The sequence below is a fragment of the Cherax quadricarinatus genome, chromosome 2, assembly GCF_038502225.1.
Source record: "Cherax quadricarinatus isolate ZL_2023a chromosome 2, ASM3850222v1, whole genome shotgun sequence".
Classification (NCBI taxonomy): Eukaryota; Metazoa; Arthropoda; class Malacostraca; order Decapoda; family Parastacidae; genus Cherax; species Cherax quadricarinatus.
This window is the reverse complement of record NC_091293.1, coordinates 44,949,717-44,966,436: the sequence shown is the minus strand read 5'-3', so window position 1 is coordinate 44,966,436 and position 16,720 is coordinate 44,949,717. Positions and strand designations below refer to the sequence as shown.

The window sequence follows — 16,720 nt, the reverse complement described above, 5'->3', positions numbered from 1 at the left end:
CTTGTGTACCAGTTATCAGCATATAATATATGCCCCTTACCAAGATATGGTTCCATCATTGTTCTAACTACATCACCAGAGATACTCAATAACTTCTTGGTATCTTGAAATGCATTACTTCCAGTGTACACAATTATATCCAATACAAGACCACTGTATTAGTCACAAAGTACAAACAATTTTATACCAAAGCATTTCCTCATCAATAACAAGCTGCCTGAAGGGATAAAAATACAGCCACTCCTCACTTAACGATGGAGTTCCGCTCCTAAGACCACATCATTAAACGAATTCATCACTAAGTGAGGAGCATACTATAATGGAAGTGAGTTTGTGTCAACCATCTTTGATATTGTTTTAATATCACCTTTGCACCATTTATAACATTTCTGGTATATTTTTAAATGTTTATACAGTAGTATACTGCATATTGAAATACAGTGGATCCCCGGTTATTGGCCGTAATCCGTTCCTGAAGGTCGGCTGATAACCGAAATGGCCGATAACTGAATTAATATTTCCCAAAAGAAGTAATGGAAATAAAATTAATTCATTCCCAACAAAAATATTCACAAAAAAATAATTTTTTTTTACAATTATGTAAGTATTACATACCTTTATTGAAGGCTAATGCTGGCTTCTGGAAGATAGGGAGGAGGAAAGAGGGAGGAGTTAGTGCCTGGAAGGGGAATCCCCCTCCATGAAGATTTTAAGTAGTAATGCCTTCTCTGGGGTTACTTCCCTTCTCTGTCTTTTAATGTCACTAGAACTAGCTTGAGTCACTGGACCCCTGTCTCACAAAATAACTGTCCAGAGTGCTCTGTTTCTGGCATCTCTTTAAGATTTCCCTGAAGTGGGACAGGGTTTTGTCACTAAACATGTTGCAGATATGGCTTGTTTCAGCTTTGTCTGGATTGTGTTTCTCTACAAAAGCTTGCACCCTGGTCCACATTGCACATACCTCTTTAATCTCTGAAGAAGGCACCTCCTTCACTCCCACTTCCTCCTCCTCTGAAGCAAGTTCCTTAGCTGCAGTCTGTTGCTGTTCAAGTTGAAACTCTTGCAGCTCTTCAGTGGTAATCTCTTCCCCGTGGTCCTCCACCAACTCTTACACATTCTCACCACTCACCTCCAAGCCCAGGGACTTCCCCAAAGACACAATAGAGTCCACAGGGTCGGCAGGGTCAGGGTCACGGTGAGTCTTACACCCTTCAAAGTCCCTCTCTTGGACACAATCTGGCCACAATTTTCTCCAAGCAGAGTTCAAAGTCCTGGAAGTCACTCCCCCCCAAGCCTTACCTATAAGGCTTTTGCAATGGAGGATAGTGAAGTGATTCCTCCAGAACTATCTTAGGGTCAACTGAGTATCCGAGGTCACTTCAAAGCACTTTTGAAACACTGCTTTTGTGTAGTTTTTTGAAGTTAGAAATGACTTGCTGATCCATGGGCTGGAGAAAAGGAATGGTGTTAGGAGGCAAGAACTTCACTTTCATATTATTATTATAATCAAAAAGAAGCGCTAAGCCACAAGGGCTATACAGCTTCACTTTCATAAAACTGAAGTCCCTAAACACTTGGTCTTCCAAGTCTGGAGATGTGCAGGAGCATTGTCCAGTAACAGGAGGCACTTGAGTAGCAATTTCTTTTCCAGGAGGTATTTTTTCACACTTGGGCCAAACACATCATTAACCCACTCTTTGAAAATTTGCCTTGTGACCCATGCCTTATGGTTAGCTTTCCACATCACACACAATCTATTCTTCATGACATTGTTTTTCTTAAACACTCTGGAATTTTCTGAGTGATACACAAGTAAAGGCTTCACTTTGAAATCCCCACTAACATTACCACACAACAAAAGAGTAAGCCTGTCTTTCATAGGCTTGTGTCCTGGCAGTGCCTTTTCCTCCTGGGTAATGTAGGTCCTCTTTGGCATTTTCTTCCAAAGCAGGCCTGTTTCATCACAACTGAAAACTTGTTGGGGTTCGAATCCTTCAGCCTTTACATAGTCCTGGAATTCGTGAACACTGTTCAGCTGCACATTTGTCAGAACTTGCAGCCTCACCATGCCTTACAACACTGTGTATGCCACTACGCTTCTTAAATCTATCAAACCATCCTTTGCTGGCCCTAAATTCACAAACTGCAGCACTTGTTCCATGCATTTGCTTTGCAAGATCCTCATGCAACTGCTTTGCCTTCTCACAAATAGTAGACTCCACTACGCTGTCTCCCACTAATTCTTTTTCCTTAATCCACAATAATAATAAATTTTCCATCTCTTCCATTATCAGTGTCCTTTGTTTAGTTAGAAAAGCTACTCCTTTTGCAACATTAGCATCTTTGATTTGTTCTTTCTTTGCCAGGATGGATGTAACTGTTGATTTATTTTTGCTGTACATCCTGGCAAGTTCCATCACCTTCATACCACTCTCAAACTTGTCGATCACTTCACGCTTAAATTCCATTGTGTTTCTCACTTTCTTTACCACAGGAACTTTACTAGAAACTTTCTTTGGAGCCATGGTTACTTATTTCACAGTTGCACTACAAGTAAAATGTTTGGATGTATGAGCAGAAGCCTCCTCAGCCACCGAGAGACAAAGCCAAATTGAAGCACAAGCTGCCCCAGCCGGTGGATGGACACATCCAAAACCGCCAATAACCGAGCAAACGGCCGATAACCGGGCACCGAAAAACCCGCCGATAACTGAATTGGCTGATAACCAAACCGGCCAATAACCGGGAGTCCAATGTACACAGAATAGAGCAGTGGTTCCCAAACTGGGGGTAAATTACCCCCTGGGGGTAATTTAACCATTTTGGGGGGGTAATGGAGGGGTGACAGAAAAAAAGTTATGAATTCTGAAAATCAAGAAAACAATGCGGTACCCGGTATGAGGATTATTGTTAACTTTGTCTTAGTATATAAAGTTGTAAAGTATACCTATTATAAGTAAGTAATAAAGTTAAACCAAATAACAATAAACATCAAAAACTAATATACAGTATTAGAAAAGAAGAAATATATAGCTAAGTGTGTGGAAACCCAAAAGTATTTTGACAAGTATGCTTCAGGACAAAAGTCACTCAGTAGCCCAGATCGACCTGTCCAGTACGCGTCACTCACTTCCTGAGGCTGCCTCTATTTCACACTGTCAGTTTATCTGTGAGCATCAGCTGAGGTAGACATAAGCTGGTATGTATGTGTACTACCCTGTGCAGTATATAGTTAGTATTTACCCACTGTTATTGTGAATTTGTAGCTATTATTAATTTTATATATAATGTATGTGTGGGTCTTACGTTTTCAATGGTTTTGCTAGGATTAGCAGAGTATGCGAGGCTGTATACGTTCACGTTTAGCCGTATATATCAATAATAACAACATTTTGTGAAAGGGGTAACATGCTTTATGTGGCATGTTAAATTGGGTAACAAGCTGAAAAAGTTTGGGAACCACTGGAATAGAGGAAATCAGCTCTAATATACATTACAGTGGACCCCCGGTTAACAATATTTTTTCATTCCAGAAGTATGTTCAGGTGCTTGTACTGACCGAATTTGTTCCCATAAGGAATATTGTGAAGTAGATTAGTCCATTTCAGACCCCCAAACATACACGTACAAACGCACTTACATAAATACACTTACATAATTGGTCGCATTGGGAGGTGATCGTTAAGCGGGGGTCCACTGTATTTAGGTATAAATACTGGTCAGAGAGACCATCGTAAGTCCGAGGCATCAGTAAACGAGTACGTTGCTAAGTGAGGAGAAGCTGTACATACAGAACTTTTGTTTCAGATACATAAACACATTCCTGATCTTATATAGCCTGTCATTTCTGTCGGGCCTTGTTTTGTCTAAGTGTAGCATATGTAACAGTAGCACAAATTGATTCACAGGTATTACATCACTGAAAGCTGCAGTTGAAATCAGGCGGTCTGTTGACCAGTATGATGCGATAGTGTGCTACACACATACACGTGGCATTAGCATTATCGTGGCAAAGAACAGATACATCTCAGCCACAGCTGTCTCCTTCCATTGGTACAGGCATGATTTTGGTGAAATAACTGCGTTTGCCATGGCGTACTCGAAGTATGTGTTGCTTTCCCTGACAATAATTTCCATCAGGGGTTCATTAAAGAATAACTTGAAACACTGTAGCTCAGTGGCATTGTTATCAAGTGCACAAGATGGCTGTATTCCACTTTGAGTTTCATCAAAGTGATGGGGATTGGGAACAAAATATGCACCTTCCTGCCAATCCCTGGTCTACTGGTGGGTACTGGATATTGACAGGTGGTTGTCACTGTGCAGGCTGTGGTTATGCAGGCTGTGGTTGTGCAGGCTGTGGTTGTGCAGGCTGTGGTTGTGCAGGCTGTGGTTGTGCAGGCTGTGGTTGTGCAGGCTGTTGTGGTGCATGGGTGAGTGAGGGTGGCCTTTGTTGTGGATGTGCTGAGTCAACAGCGTGGCTACCAGCATGGGCCGCTGCTGGTGCCTAATGGCGCATGGCACCATTACCATCTGATGCCGCATGCATATTATCCATCCCAATTATAACAATATCATCGTCACTTACACTATCTGTTGCTGGTGTAGGGCCATGGGATTTACTCCGAGATGTACTCCTTTCCCTTGGAATAGCATATGGCAGAGTACCAGAATGCATGTAGCGTCGTATATATTGACACTTCACTAGTGAATATTCCTCTTCACTGTCGCTACTGGAATTGTCATCAAGCTTGTAAATCCCAATCACTATCATCAACACCCCTCACATCTGAGTCCTGGACAAGGGGAAATGTGAGTTTCCTCTTTCATTCTGTTACAATTGAACATGAAGATGGGCCAGCACCTGAGTTGGAAGGTTGAGGATTGCCTGGGTTTTCAGCACTATTTCCAGTATCCTGGGCATTACTTTCAGTCACAAACTCCTCAAAACCATGAAATTCACCCTCACTGACACTTTCATCTGTATTAGAACTATCACTTGGGAAAAGAAGTGTCCGAATTTTCCGGGGAGTGAGGAGTTTCTTATTGTGAGGCATGGTAAATAAGGTGTAATGAAATGGCATTCTCACAATGCACCACTGGCTCCCCAATTTTTTTCCTACTGCACACACTGATCATGCAGACCCATTCTTTCACATGCATGTAGGCTTACCAGCTTTCTCCCACTAGATTTGAAGCCACAAGAATTTTGGCGTAGTACTACAGCACCAACACTGGCTCGTAAGCCATAGTACTACGGCACCAACCATAAAGGGGTTAAGTCTGCCCAAAATGCATCAGCATGATAGTGGCTTTCTTTGTACCAGTCATGTTATGAAATGTAAACACACATTGTAACCTTAGCAAATAAATAAAATTTTATTTTATTTTATTTCTTCTATATTTTAAACACAGGTAATCTAAAATAAATATTTCCATTACTTCATAATTTATGCTGTCAGCCTCCTAGAGAATAGACACTGTTTCTTACAGCATATTCTTATGCTATTTTTTATTAACTTATTCTGAGACTGGTTTCCATCTCTTCACATAAAATTTATCTAGTAGCAAAACAAGCTATTTGGAACAAATCATAAATGTAAGAACAGATAATCACTGCAGTCAGCACATTATTCCGTGTTAGGTAGAGCCTACCCACACCTGATTCTTTGCACTTACATATTTGTCTAGCTTATTTATAACGCTAATCAAAGAATTCATAAAAACTCAAGAAAAACTATCAACATGTTAAACCATACCCCCGGCCGGGATTGAACCCGCGGTCATAGAGTCTCAAAACTCCAGCCCGTCGCGTTAGCCACTAGTGGCTAACGCGACGGGCTGGAGTTTTGAGACTCTATGACCGCGGGTTCAATCCCGGCCGGGGGTATGGTTTATTTGCAATCGTGTCATTACGATTTCTTGAGTCATATCAACATGTTACCTAGGTTTTACTTACCCTTGATTAATTTCACTCTTATCTGTCCAACCTTGAAAGCTGCTAAAAGTATTTACTTCAGAGATACAACTTGACTGCCAAACCATTGCTCTTCTATATAAAAACAAGCTGTATAGCCCTTGTGGCTTAGCTCTTCTTTTTGATTATAATAATAATAATATATAAAAACAAAAATAAAGAGCATTGCATTAGACCTGATGAATAAAACACATGAGCAAGACCCAGGTGTTGTGCATGAGAAAAAAAAGTAAATTGAGACATAAAACAGTGTAGTGACAAATAGATAAGTACAATAACACATAAAACATTGTAGTGACAAATAAATTAGTACAAGTCTTAGTCATCAACTTGTCACTAACATACCTTTGATCTAATAATGCATTCAACTTACTGGTCCATTTTTGACATTGCAAATGCTTGTAATACTAATCAAAATTTAACATTAGAAAAAATGGAGAAAACTTAGACAATTCCTTTGCTAATTTTGTTGAAAAAAAATTGAGTTTTAAAAATAACAGAATAAGAGAAAAACCTTGAAAAATTATTGTTACAATCAAAACAAAGCACTAAACCCACAAGGGTTATACAGCCTTAAAAGAAGAATTTTTAGGATTATATAAAAGATTTTATGGTTTCAGAAATGAAAATTAAGAATGTGAGAATCTCAATGAGGACATTAATAAATGGATACTATTTTAATTACACTTCCACTACTACAGAATGTTTATTGAAAAGGACATGAATGAAATAGACACAAATGCAGAACAGAACTTTTATTAAGATGTTTTACCTGTGTATTAAGATTTTTCCAGTAAAACTCAAAGTTCTGTTCTACATTTGTGTCTTTATCCACCACATCTGCTAGAAAAATGATGGGATGGATAATGAAAACCTTTAAAACTATGGATGCCAAGCCCATGGTGATTCTATTCAAATCGCTTCTCTCTAGGCTGGAATACTGCTGTACAGTAGTGGTGCTTTTCAAGGCAGGTGAAATTGCTGACCTGGAGAGTGTACAGGGAGCCTTCACAACACACATAAGTATGCTAAAACACCTAAATTACTGGGAACAGTTGAAGTTCCTTGACTTGTACTCCCTGGAATACAGGGATAGATACATGATAATATACACCTGGAAAATCCTAGAGGGATTACTACCAAATTTGCACATAAAAATCACTCCCTATAAAAGCAAAAGACTCGGTAGGTGGTGCAACATCCCCCCAATGAAAAGCAGGGGAGTCATGAGCATGCTAAGATATAACACAATAAGTGTCAGGGGCCCAAGATTGTTCAACTGCCTCCCGGCATACATAAAGAGGATTACCAATAGATGGGCTATGGTTTGTACATCAGTCCACATGTTGCCACCAGTAATAGCATTACTGATCAGGCCCTGATCCACTGAGAGGCCTGGTCACAGACCGGGCTGTGGGAGCATTGACCCCTGAAACCCTCTCCATGTATACTTCAGTTATTTCAACTAACTGGTTGGCTACACACCATCAGTCACTAGGACTGTGTTTTAAATCCTTAACCCTTTCAGGGTTGGTGCCGTACTAGTACGGCTTGTGTGCCAGGGTTGGTGCTGTACTAGTACGCATAAATTCTAGCGGCTTCAAATTAAGCGGGAAACAGCTGGTAGACCTAGATGTGAGAGAATGGGTCTGTGCGGTCAGTGTGCGAGGTAGGAAAAAATTCGGGGACCCAGTGGTGCATTGTGGGAACGCCATTTTAGTACACCTTGCGGCCCGGTGGCCTGGCAGTGGCCCGGTGGCTAAAGCTCCCGCTTCGCACATGGAGGGCCTGGGTTCGATTCCCGGTGAGTGGAAACATTTCGACACGTTTCCTTAGACCTGTTGTCCTGTTCACCTAGCAGCAAATAGGTACCTGGACATTAGTCGACTGGTGTGGGTCGCATCCTGGGGGACAAGATTAAGGACCCCAATGGAAATAAGTTAGACAGTCCTCGATGACACACTGACTTTCTTGGGTTATCCTGGGTGGCTAACCCTCCGGGGTTAAAAATCCGAATGAAATCTTATCTTATCTTATCTTACCATGCCTCGCGGTAAGAAACTCCTCACTCCTCGGCGAATTGGGATACTTTTGTTCCCCAGTGACAATTCTAATACAGATGGAAGTGCCAGTGAAGATGACTTTCAAGGTTTTGATGAGGTTGTGACCGAAACTAATGACCATAATACCGGTAATAGTGAGGAAAACCCAGACGACCCTCAGCCATCCACCTCTGGTGCTGGGCCGTCTTGTTCACGTTCAGTTGTACCAGAACGAAAGAGGAAATTCTTATTTTCCCTTATCCAGGACTCAAATGTGAGCAATGGTGATGATAGTGAGAGTGAATATGAACTCCAAGCTCTTGAAAACAGTTCCAGCAGAGAGAGTGAAGTAGAATATTCTCCAGTGAAGCGTCAGTATATACGATGGTATATGCACTCTGGTAGTGTGCCATACGCTATTCCAAGGGGAAGGAGTACATCTCGGAGTACAATCCGTGGCTGTACAACAGGAACAGATAGTGAAAATGAAGATGATAGTGTTGCACTTGGGATGGAAAATGTGCATGCATCTGTTGGTGGTAGTGGTGGTGCCAGCTGTGAGGCACCAGCAGTGGGCCATGCTGCCACCCATACTGCTGCCTCAGCTGAATTACAACAAAGGCCACCATCCCCCACCCACCCACCACACCAGCCTCCACAACCACAACCACCTGTCAGTATCCAGTACCCACCAGCAGACCGCACCTGGGATTGGCAGGATGCTGCCAATTTTGTTCCAAATCCCCATCACTTTGATGAAAGTCAAAGTAGAATACGGCCATCTTGTACACCTGGGAACAATGTCACTGAACTGGAATGTTTCGAGTTATTATTTGATGAACCCCTGATGGAAATTATTGACAGGGAAAGCAACAGATACTTTGATTACACCATGGTAAACACAATACTTTCACCAAACTCACACCTACACCAGTGGAAGGAGACAACTGTGGCTGAGATGTATCTTTTGTTTGCCACAATAATGCTTATGCCATATGTGTATAAGCACAGTGTCAAATCATACTGGTCAACAGACCGCCTGATTGCAACCCCAGGTTTCAGTCACATAATAGGAGTGAATTGATTTGTGCTATTATTACGTATGCTTCACTTCTCAGACAAAACCAGGCCTGACAAAAATGGCAGGTTATATAAAATTTGGAATGTGTTTGTGTATCTGAAACAGAAATTCAATATGTATTTTTATCCCTTCAGGAAGCTTGTTATTGACAAGTCTTTGATTCTGTTCAAAGGAAGACTCATTCAAGCAATACATACCAAGCAAGAGAAAACGCTTTGGTATAAAGTTGTTTGTGCTTTGTGATTGCTACAGTGGTCTTGTATTGGATATAATTGTGTACACTGGAAGTAATACATTGTGAGATACCAGGAAGTTATTGGGTATCTCTAGTGATGTGGTTAGAACAATGATGGAACCATATCTTGGTAAGGGGCATATATTATATACTGATAACTGGTACACAAGCCCCATACTCAGTGATTTCTTGCAAGTGAACGTGACAGATGTGTGTGGCACAGTGCATGCAAATCATAAACATATGCCCAGGTTCGACGCTGGCACTCATAGAGGTGAGGTGTAGGCGTTTGCTGCCAATGACATCATGGCATTTCGGTGGTATGACAAATGAGATGTCACACTGTTGTCATCAGTTCACCCTAATGAAATGGCAGACACTGGCAGGCAGCATAGAGAGAGCAATGAACCCATTCTAAAACCTGCAGCTGTGATTGACTACACCCTCAATATGCATTCAGTGGACAAATGTGACATGCAGATTGGGTTTGCTGATTGTGTTCGCAAGAGTTGTAAGTGGTACATAAAACTCTTTTTCCATATTCTGGACATTTCCATGCTCAATGCTTATAATATGTATAAGATGAGGACTAGAAACAAACCACCATATGGCAAATTTTGTTTCTCTGTCATCAGACAAATAATAATCAAGTACCAAGGAACAACACCTGCAATGTTAGGTAAGACACATGCAACAGTTAGGTATCTTTATTTCGAAACGTTTCGCCTACACAGTAGGCTTCTTCAGTCGAGTACTGTTTCAAACTTTGGAACAATGCTCTACTCCAGACTGAGGGACTGACCACCTCAAAACTTTAAGGGTGATGGACTGATTACATCGTCTTCAAGTCTCTTCTGCTTCTATCAACTTTTCTGTACTCGACTGAAGAAGCCTACTGTGTAGGCGAAACGTTTCGAAATAAAGATACCTAACTGTTGCATGTGTCTTACCTAACAATCTGTCGGTATTTCATACCATTTTAATGTTCAACACCTGCAATAGAAAACCACCCACGAAATTATCAACAACTACCTTCTCATCTGAAGCATGGTAATCACTTCCTAACAAAACTGCCTGCTATTGCTTTCAAGAAAAAGGCTCAGAAGAAGTGTTACATCTGTGCACATACAAAAACACACCCACAACAATGTAGACACACTCGTTTTATGTGTGAGGAGTGTAAAACACCACTGTGTATGACACCATGTTTCAAAGACTTCCACAGGCTGCAGAACTTCTGGAAACATGACCTGTGACTGTATACAGTGGACCCCCGCATAACGATCACCTCCGAATGCGACCAATTATGTAGGTGTATTTATGTAAGTGCGTTTGTACGTGTATGTTTGGGGGTCTGAAATGGACTAATCTACTTCACAATATTCCTTATGGGAACAATTTCGGTCAGTACTGGCACCTGAACATACTTCTGGAGAGAAAAAATATCGTTAACCGGGGGTCCACTGTATATGTATATAAAATATAGAAAAATAGTAATAAACAACATTTTATATTGCTCATTTGTGTAAACAAGTTTTGTAAACAATATAGTGACAACAGTGTTTGTGCAGTTATTGTGTAGTATAGAAAGAGAAAAAACTTACAAAATAGTGCTCATATTGGTCTCACAGGCCGTAAAAGTTACTTGAAAAAATATATAAAAAAATAATAGAAAAAAGTATAAAAGAACAAAATAAACGATTACCGGGTGACCGGCAGTCGGCGACTTTGCCGTATGCTGTTCACTTTCTGCCAACTTCACGCCTCCATATCTCGGTAAGTATTGATGGCAAAAAATTTTTTTTAGCCTATAAAGTTTAGAAAAAAAAACTATCTTTTCATAAGAATTTTTTTTTTTTTTTTTTTTTTAATATTTTCCAACCCTGAGAACAGGTTTGGGAGAGGGCCTGCTGACCATGAAAGGGTTAACATTGTTGAAAGTGCTTCATTGATGATGTGACCTTTGCACTTTTCAGAGAAGGGAAACAAACCAAATGGAGTTACAAACTCCAAACCAGTGTGTAAGCCACTGGGCCAGCTGGCTACAATGAGTTTGAAAACCCACCTGTTCTGTCGTCTGTTTGCAACTGTGTTATTATGATTTTGCAAATTCAGAGAAGGGCTTGAAAGTTTCGAAATTTCATGGAAGTGATGGAGTTGAGATATGTTCTCGTTTTAACAGATCATCGATCTATGTAATTTAGAGATCATTTTTACGTAATGTAAAAGAGTCTCTAAACCATTATCTTCACAAAGTATCAAAAAGATAAGCAAACAATTAAGAAACAAGCATTTATTTTTTAAAACACAGATAGTAAATTACAATGCCAGGGTAAAAAAATCCTCAATATTTCAGGCAAACTGAAACCAAGACTATACGTACTACTTAATTAAAAAACTATGTACAGTGGTCCCTCGTTTATCCGTTCCTGGAAGTGCGACGATTATCGAAATGGACAATTTTCGAATCAATTTTCCCCATAAGAAATAATGTAAATACAATTAATCCGTTCCTGACACCCAGAAGTATTAAAACAAAAAGTTTTTTTACATGAAACATAGATGTGGTACATAAACAATACAACGGGACATGATGAATGAAACATTAACAGCATAACACTTACCTTTATTGGCGATTCTTCTTAGTGTATGGAAGACTGGAGGAGAAGAGAGATTGGATTAGTTACTGTTTGGAAGGGGAATCCCCGTCCATCAACACCTCAGGTACCAAGTCCTTTTCTGGGGTTACTTCTCTTCTCTGTTTCTTAACCCTTTGAGGGTTTTCGTCGTACTAGTACGTTTTACGCGTAGGGGTTTTTGACGTACTAGTACTCATAAATTCTAGCGGCCTCAAATCTAGTGGGAGAAAGCTGGTAGGCCTTCATATGAAAGAATGGGTCTATGTGGTCAGTGTGCACAGTCTAAAAAAAATCCTGCAGCACACAGTGCATAATGAGAAAAAAAAAACTTTGACCATTTTTTTTTAATAAATCAGCGACTTTGCAGTGTATTTTCGTATGGTATTTATTGTTGTATTCTAGTTTTCTTGGTCTCATTTTATAGAATGGAAGACATATTACAGAAATTGAGATGATTTTGACTGGTTTTACAAAGAAAGGTGCCTTGAAATTGAGCTCAAAGTAGCAGAAATGTTCGATTTTTACCAAAGTTCAAAAGTAAACAAATCGTGCCAAGCGTGCAATACACGTCAACTGGTGAGTCTAATATTCTTTCACAAGTGCACCAATAATATTTATACCATTTTTTACACTAATGCAATAGTCTGCATAACAGTAAATCTTATATTTTTTGTGAGAATAAAAATTCAAAGTGGAAAGCAAAAGAATATAAGAGGGGACTTGAGACATGACTAATGACTAGAGGAAATGTCATTTTAGTGCCAGGAATGTCTTTCTTGTTTATTCTGGACCCTATTCCGAAATTGGCATCTTTTGAAATTTGTGTGAAATTGGCAAAATTGCTAAATTCTGACCACTGTACTGGATAGTTGAATTTCATAAATGAGTGGTTTCTTGCATCCATTCGATAGAAAAAATGGAGTTCTAGCGAAATATTCATGTTTTTTGTCGACTAGTACAGTGAAATTGGCCGAAAATGGGGCTCAAAGTGGGCAAAATCGCCGATGCGTAAACATCGCCGAGACCGCTAACTTTGCGAGAGCATAATTCCGTAAGTTTTCTATCAAATTTCAAACTTTTGGTGTCTTTATGATCGGGAAAAGATTCTCTATCTTTTCATAAGAGAAAATAATTTTTTTTTTTTTTTAAATTTGGCCGACCCTGAGAACGAGTTTCGGAGAGGGCCTGTCGACCCTCAAAGGGTTAATGCCACTAGGACCAGCTTGAGAGTCAATGGAGTCCTGTCTCGTAAAAAACCTGTCCAGAGAGCTCTGTTTCTGGCGTCTCTTTAAAACTTCCCTAAAATGGGCCAAGACTCTGTCAGTGTACAAGTTGCCGATATGGCTTGCAACATCCTTCTCAGGGTGATGTTTCTCCATATATCTTTCCATCCTACCCCACATTTCAAAAATCTCCTTAATTTCTGAAGAAAGCACCTTCTTCCATCTCTCTTCCTCCTCCTCTGCAGCAAGATTCTGAGCTGTGATCTGTTGCTGTTCCTGCTGAAGCTCTTGCAGCTCCTCAGTGGTTAGCTCTTTGTTGTGGTCCTCCACCAACTCTTCCACATCCTCCAAACTCACATCCAACCTCATGGAACTCCCCAATGCCACAACAGAGTTCACAACTGACATAGGCTCATCAGGGTCAGCCACAAACCCTTCAAAATCCCTCTTGTGGACACAATCTGGCCACAATTTTCTCCAAGCAGAGTTCAAAGTCCTGGTAGTCACTCCCTCCCAAGCCTTACCTATAAGGCTTATGCAGTGGAGGATACTGAAGTGTTCTTTCCAAAAATCTCTTAGGGTCAAGTGAGTGTCTGAGGTCACATTAAAGCACCTTTGAAACATTGCTTTGGTGTAGAGTTTTTTAAAGTTTGAAATGATCTGCTGGTCCATGGGCTGGAGGAGAGGAGTGGTATTCTGGGGCAAGAACTTTACTGTGATGCACCCAAACTCCTGCAGAATTTGGTCATCCAAGTTTGGAGGATGAACAGGTGCATTGTCCATTACTAGGAGGCACTTGAGATCCAATTTCTTTTCCAGGAGATAATTCTTCACACTAGAGCCAAACACTTCATTGAACCACTCGACGAAAATTTCCCTCGTGACCCATGCCTTAATATTAGATCTACAAAACACACACAATTTACTTTTCATAACACTGTTTCTCTTGAACACTGTGGGATTTTCAGAATGGTACACTAGTAACAACTTCACTTTGAAATCCCCACTAGCATTAGCACACAACATGAGCGTTAGCCTGTCTTTCATAGGCTTGTGTCCTGGCAGTCCCTTTTCCTCCTGAGTAATGTAGGTCCTCTTTGGCATTTTCTTCCAAAAAAGGCCTGTTTCGTCATAATTGAACATTTGTTCAGATTTCAGTCCTTCAGCCTCTATGTACTCCTTGAATTCACTTACAAATTTTGTAGCTGCAATTTTGTCCGAACTGGCAGCCTCACCATGCCTTGTCACACTGTGTATGCCACTACGGTTCTTAAATCTCTCAAACCAACCTTTGCTGGCCTTAAATTCACAAATATTAGTACTCGTTGTGGGCAATTTCTTTACCAGATCATCATGCAACTGCCTAGCCTTTTCACAAATAATCGACGTCATAAGACTATCTCCTGCTAATTGTTTCTCGTTCATCCACACCAATAATAACTTCTCAACATCTTCGAGTACTGGTGATCTCATTTTTGTTAGCATATTTACCCCCTTTGCAACAACAGCTTCCTTGATTTCCTTTTTCTCAGCCACAATGGAAGATATGGTTGTACAGGATTTGTTATACAGTGGACCCCCGGTTAACGATATTTTTTCACTCCAGAAGTATGTCCAGGTGCCAGTACTGACCGAATTTGTTCCCATAAGGAATATTGTGAAGTAGATTAGTCCATTTCAGACCCCAAACATACATGTACGAACGCACTTACATAAATACACTTACATAATTGGTCGCATTCAGAGGTGATCGTTATGCGGGGGTCTACTGTACATCCTGACCAGTTCGGCCACACGTACACCACTTTCATATTGTTCAATGTTTTTCTTAAATTCAATCGCATTTCTCACCTTCTTTACCAAAGGCTTGGCACTAGGAGCTTTCTTTGGAGCCATGGTAGCAAGCACTAAAATGAATGGAATATTATGAAATATTTCATATGAACAAGTGAGGGGACCGTCACTCACTGGTAAACAATGGCACACTGGCTGGGAAGGGAGGCCGAGCCAGCTCAGAGCCGTGAGTATGCGTCCAGGACAAACAACGATTAGCGAGTCAACAGACCATTTGCGAGCCAATGTTTGGACAAAAATAACGCGACGATTTCCGAAAAGGATGACTATCGAACCCGACGATTATCGAGGGACCACTGTATTATGAGGTAGGATAAGGAACAGAAATGAAGATTTGAGAAAAATGTCTAGATAAATTAGGCAGTTTTAGTGACTGGTGGCAAAAGCTCTCGCTTCACACAGTGAGAGTGAGTGTCTGGGTTCGATTTCCAGTAAGGGTTGAAACATTGGGCATGTTTCCTTACACTGGTTGTCCATGTTCAACCATCAGTAATAATGGGTGCCTGTGTGTTAGTCGACTGGAGTGGGTCACATCCTGAGACAAAATTGACCTATTTGCCCAAAATGCTCTGCTCTTGACCTGTACTCACTGGAGCACAGGTGAGAGAGATATATCATAATCTACACCTGGAAGATTCTAGAGGGGCTGGTTCCTAATCTGCACACAGAAATCACTCCCTATGAAAGCAAAAGACTTGGCAGGTAATGCAACATACCCCAGTGAAAAGTAGGGGCGCCACTGGCACACTCAGAGAAAACACAGTAACTGTCCGGGGCCCATGACTGTTCAACAGCCTCCCACCAGCCATAAGGGGCATTACCAATAGACCTCTGGTTGTCTTCAAGAGGGAGCTGGACAGATACCTAAAGTCAGTGCCGGATCAGCCGGGTTGTGATTCGTACGTTGGACTGAGTGCGACCAGCAGTAACAGCCTCATTGATCAGGCCCTGATCCACTGGGAGGCCTGGTCGTGGACTGGGCTGCGGAGAATTGATCCCCAGAATGCCCTCCAGGTAAACTCCAGGTACGTAGATAACAATGGGCTTTCTAAATAGTAGTATGTCATTAATGTCAGCTAGGCCTGTATACCTTGTACATGTACTGTACTTGTAGAAATAAAGATATTATTATTATTAAAGTGTGAATGTTTTGTAGTAAAAAAAAAATTGCTGGTAGGGAAAATAAAGTTTTCGAGACCCAACTGGGTTGCTTTCCAATAATAATTAGCTGTATAGTGTCAAATACTGTACTGCATTCTTCACCATATTTTTTTTTTTGTCTATTTCACTTATATCATTTATCATATTTAGGTTAAATTAAAATTAAAATTTATTCATTTATTGTTATTACTAAGGAACATCAATGACTTCGGTAGTGTAAATCCAAATTTCTTAATTTAAAGATAGATATTTTTTTGCTGTTGCAAAATCTGTATTTGAACTTGTACACAAATATATTTCTTTTTCTCAACACTATCATCACTATAAAACAAATACATGTAATGTTATGGAGAACTACCTCATAATAACCTATGTACAAAACTGGCTTTGTCTAACTGTATTTGACCTTTTCGAAACTTTTCTTCCTCAACTTCATACCATTCCTTCCTGGAGAATTCTGGAAAGAAAAATGACATCTCTCTTGCTGCAGTTTCCTCTCCATCTGTCA

The 16,720-nt window shown here is 40.5% G+C and overlaps 1 protein-coding gene across 3 annotated transcripts in view; it reads right to left on the bottom strand.

Annotated features, from left to right (window-relative positions):
- The window catches only part of LOC128690786 (nucleoside diphosphate kinase 6), a 95,707-nt gene that overhangs the window by 15,723 nt on the left and 63,264 nt on the right, over positions 1 to 16,720 (bottom strand). Inside the window, exon 4 of one of the 3 annotated variants that reach the window (XM_070088110.1) lies at positions 16,375 to 16,714. The exons of 1 other annotated variant lie outside the window; for it this stretch is intronic. In XM_070088110.1, coding sequence (XP_069944211.1) covers positions 16,572 to 16,714 — 143 coding nt within the window. In that variant the 3' untranslated portion in view covers positions 16,375 to 16,571. Of the gene's footprint in view, positions 1 to 16,374; positions 16,715 to 16,720 lie in introns of those variants that run through there. One more of the 3 variants, XM_070088122.1, reaches the window with a different exon arrangement.